At 46.0% G+C, this 2,311-nt stretch overlaps 1 protein-coding gene across 1 annotated transcript; it reads right to left on the bottom strand.

Annotated features, from left to right (window-relative positions):
* Positions 1–515: 515 nt before the first annotated feature.
* Positions 516–1,905, bottom strand: LOC123066875 (splicing factor YJU2-like). Its single transcript, XM_044489865.1, has one exon. The coding sequence runs from the start codon at positions 1,803–1,805 to the stop codon at positions 810–812; it is 996 nt and encodes a 331-aa protein (XP_044345800.1). The 5' UTR covers positions 1,806–1,905; the 3' UTR covers positions 516–809.
* Between the last annotated feature and the right edge of the window lie 406 nt (positions 1,906–2,311).

Here is a 2,311-nt window from a genome sequence, read left to right on the forward strand (position 1 = left end):
GTGACATTCTAAAAAAAGTTATACGATGTAAAAAAAATGTTCGCATAGATTAATAAAAATGTTTGGTATCATTCAAAAATATGTTCAACATGTGTTTGGCAAAACGTTTTACATGTTGAACAAAGATATTGAAGGGCGGCATATACATGTTTGAGAGAGAAGAACAGCACATTGCTCATCAAGGACATCCACGCATGCGTCTATGTTACGATCAAGACTGGAGTGGTACCGGACTTGAAGGAATTGTCGTAGTGTCATAGGCCTCACCCGTCAAAATGTTGTAGCCACGTAGTGATATTTTCTCAATTCTTTTTGCACTATGAGCTACGGCCTAGAATCATGCATAAATAGTACTAGGTAGATCAAAATCAGAGTATTCCTTACATTACCCTCGTCCATGTCAAAATGAAAAGTAGATAAATTAATCTGAGTGATGCAACGAATCAATCTGAGTGCGCCGACCTGATTGGCTAATTCTTATTTACTCCATTTTTATATACAAGGCCACTATGGAATATACATTTTGCATCTATACAAGGCCACCAACAGTAATCGAGGCAAAATTAATGATATTTCTCGTACTAGCAACCTGTTTAATAGTTGCATGCATGCAGTCATAATGACAGTCAACTAGTTTTGATGATGGGCAGTTTTAACCGTCAAGTTAATATTTTCTCTGAATTTATCAATGTTACAAATTTATCTCGGACACAACTCTGATTTTGCAGACTTGAGTTACATGGTGATGATGATCTTGTTCCAGGGACTTGTCTCCTGAAGTGCGGTTATGACTCGAATAAGGGTCGTCTTCACTCATCACTTTCATCGCTATCATATTGGAAAAGGGAATGAAGAATATTGGTCTTCTCTTCTGAAGCTTCAATTTTCTCCTCTGCAACTGGTGCTTTGACATCATCATGGACAGCTGGAGATTCAGTACTCTTGTGTTTCTTCTGAGGATTTGCAGCAGCTGATGACTTTGGCTTTACTATCAATTTGGGCATCTTAGATGCCAAGCTCTCCTTTACTTCTTCTTTATTGGCACTCTCAGGATCATTAGCTTTGACCAAGACATCTGTTGGATGATCTAACGCTGATTCAGAAGACTCGTTGATGATCTCTGACAGAAAATCTTCATCATTGACTTCGATCCGTTTTACGTAACCTTCCGAGTTACGGAAAGTGATTGATCTGACGAGCTCTTCGTCTTTCTCTGCAAGTAGTACTGTATTTCCCTCCTCTAAATTTTGATGATGAGCAGTAGAAGAAGAATGGTTCAGAATCCCAAGCATCCGGTCAATGGAGACCCCTTCATGCCTAGACTTGATCGACCGCGTCTCTTCCAAATCGGCGAGTACGTCCATGTCCCGCTTGGAATCCGTGGCTCTGTTCTCCAGCGCTCTCATGGTGTCGCCCATCTCTTCCGCGGCTCGCTTCCTCTTCTCCTTGTCCACCACAGCCTCTGCCTCGCGCCATGGCTCGAAGTTGCGGCTGGCCCCGGACTCCACCGTGTAGTCCGAGTTCCGGGGGTCCGTCTTGAAGGCGATCTCGGCGGAGCAGCGTGTGCACTTGATGTAGAACCTGTGTATTCGTATGCCCAGGTATGCCTCGCCGGCGGCGTCCTCTTTGCGCGAGTTGAACTTGGTGCCCTTGGAGATGTACGTCCCGCAGGTGCCGCAGCGGATGCTCATCGGGAGCATCACGCGCACAACGATCTGCCGGTTCTTGGGCTGCCGCAGCCGCGGGATCTTCGCCGGGTCGAAGTCGTCCGGGTAGTGTTTGTTCAGCACCTTGCGCTCGCCCATGTCGCCGGATCTTGGAAGCGAGCCGGAGCCCTAGGTCGTACACGAGGCAGCGAGGCCACGGCTGGGTAGAGGATTCGAGAGATCGGGATCGCGTGGGAGGGGACAGGCTTGGCCGATTCTTAAAAATCCCTTCGATTCGACGAAGGCGGTTAATATTAGGTCGTTTCCGAGTCTGTGTGAAAAAAGAGCTTTTTTACGGGTTGTGAAAAAAGAGCTTTCTTGCTACATCAACTGACGATTACGCGGGGATTTTACGGGCTGGGCGCCCAGCAGACCAGTTAAATTCATCAGGGTTGCCTAAAAAACTAAAATTCAGGAGGGACGGTTAATTAGGAGGAGTGTTTATAGATCAAATAAAACAAGACAGGTTAGCAGGTCCGTAAAGTTCGTCAGCGGGCAGTCCGTGTGTCTAGCATTACACCCAACCCAACCCTACACGACCTCATCACCCAACTGGCTCGATTGCCGAGCTCGTTTTATAAATCTAAGTTTGAGAAATATTTCAG

Source organism: Triticum aestivum, chromosome 3B, assembly GCF_018294505.1.
Source record: "Triticum aestivum cultivar Chinese Spring chromosome 3B, IWGSC CS RefSeq v2.1, whole genome shotgun sequence".
In the NCBI taxonomy this organism is placed as follows: Eukaryota; Viridiplantae; Streptophyta; class Magnoliopsida; order Poales; family Poaceae; genus Triticum; species Triticum aestivum.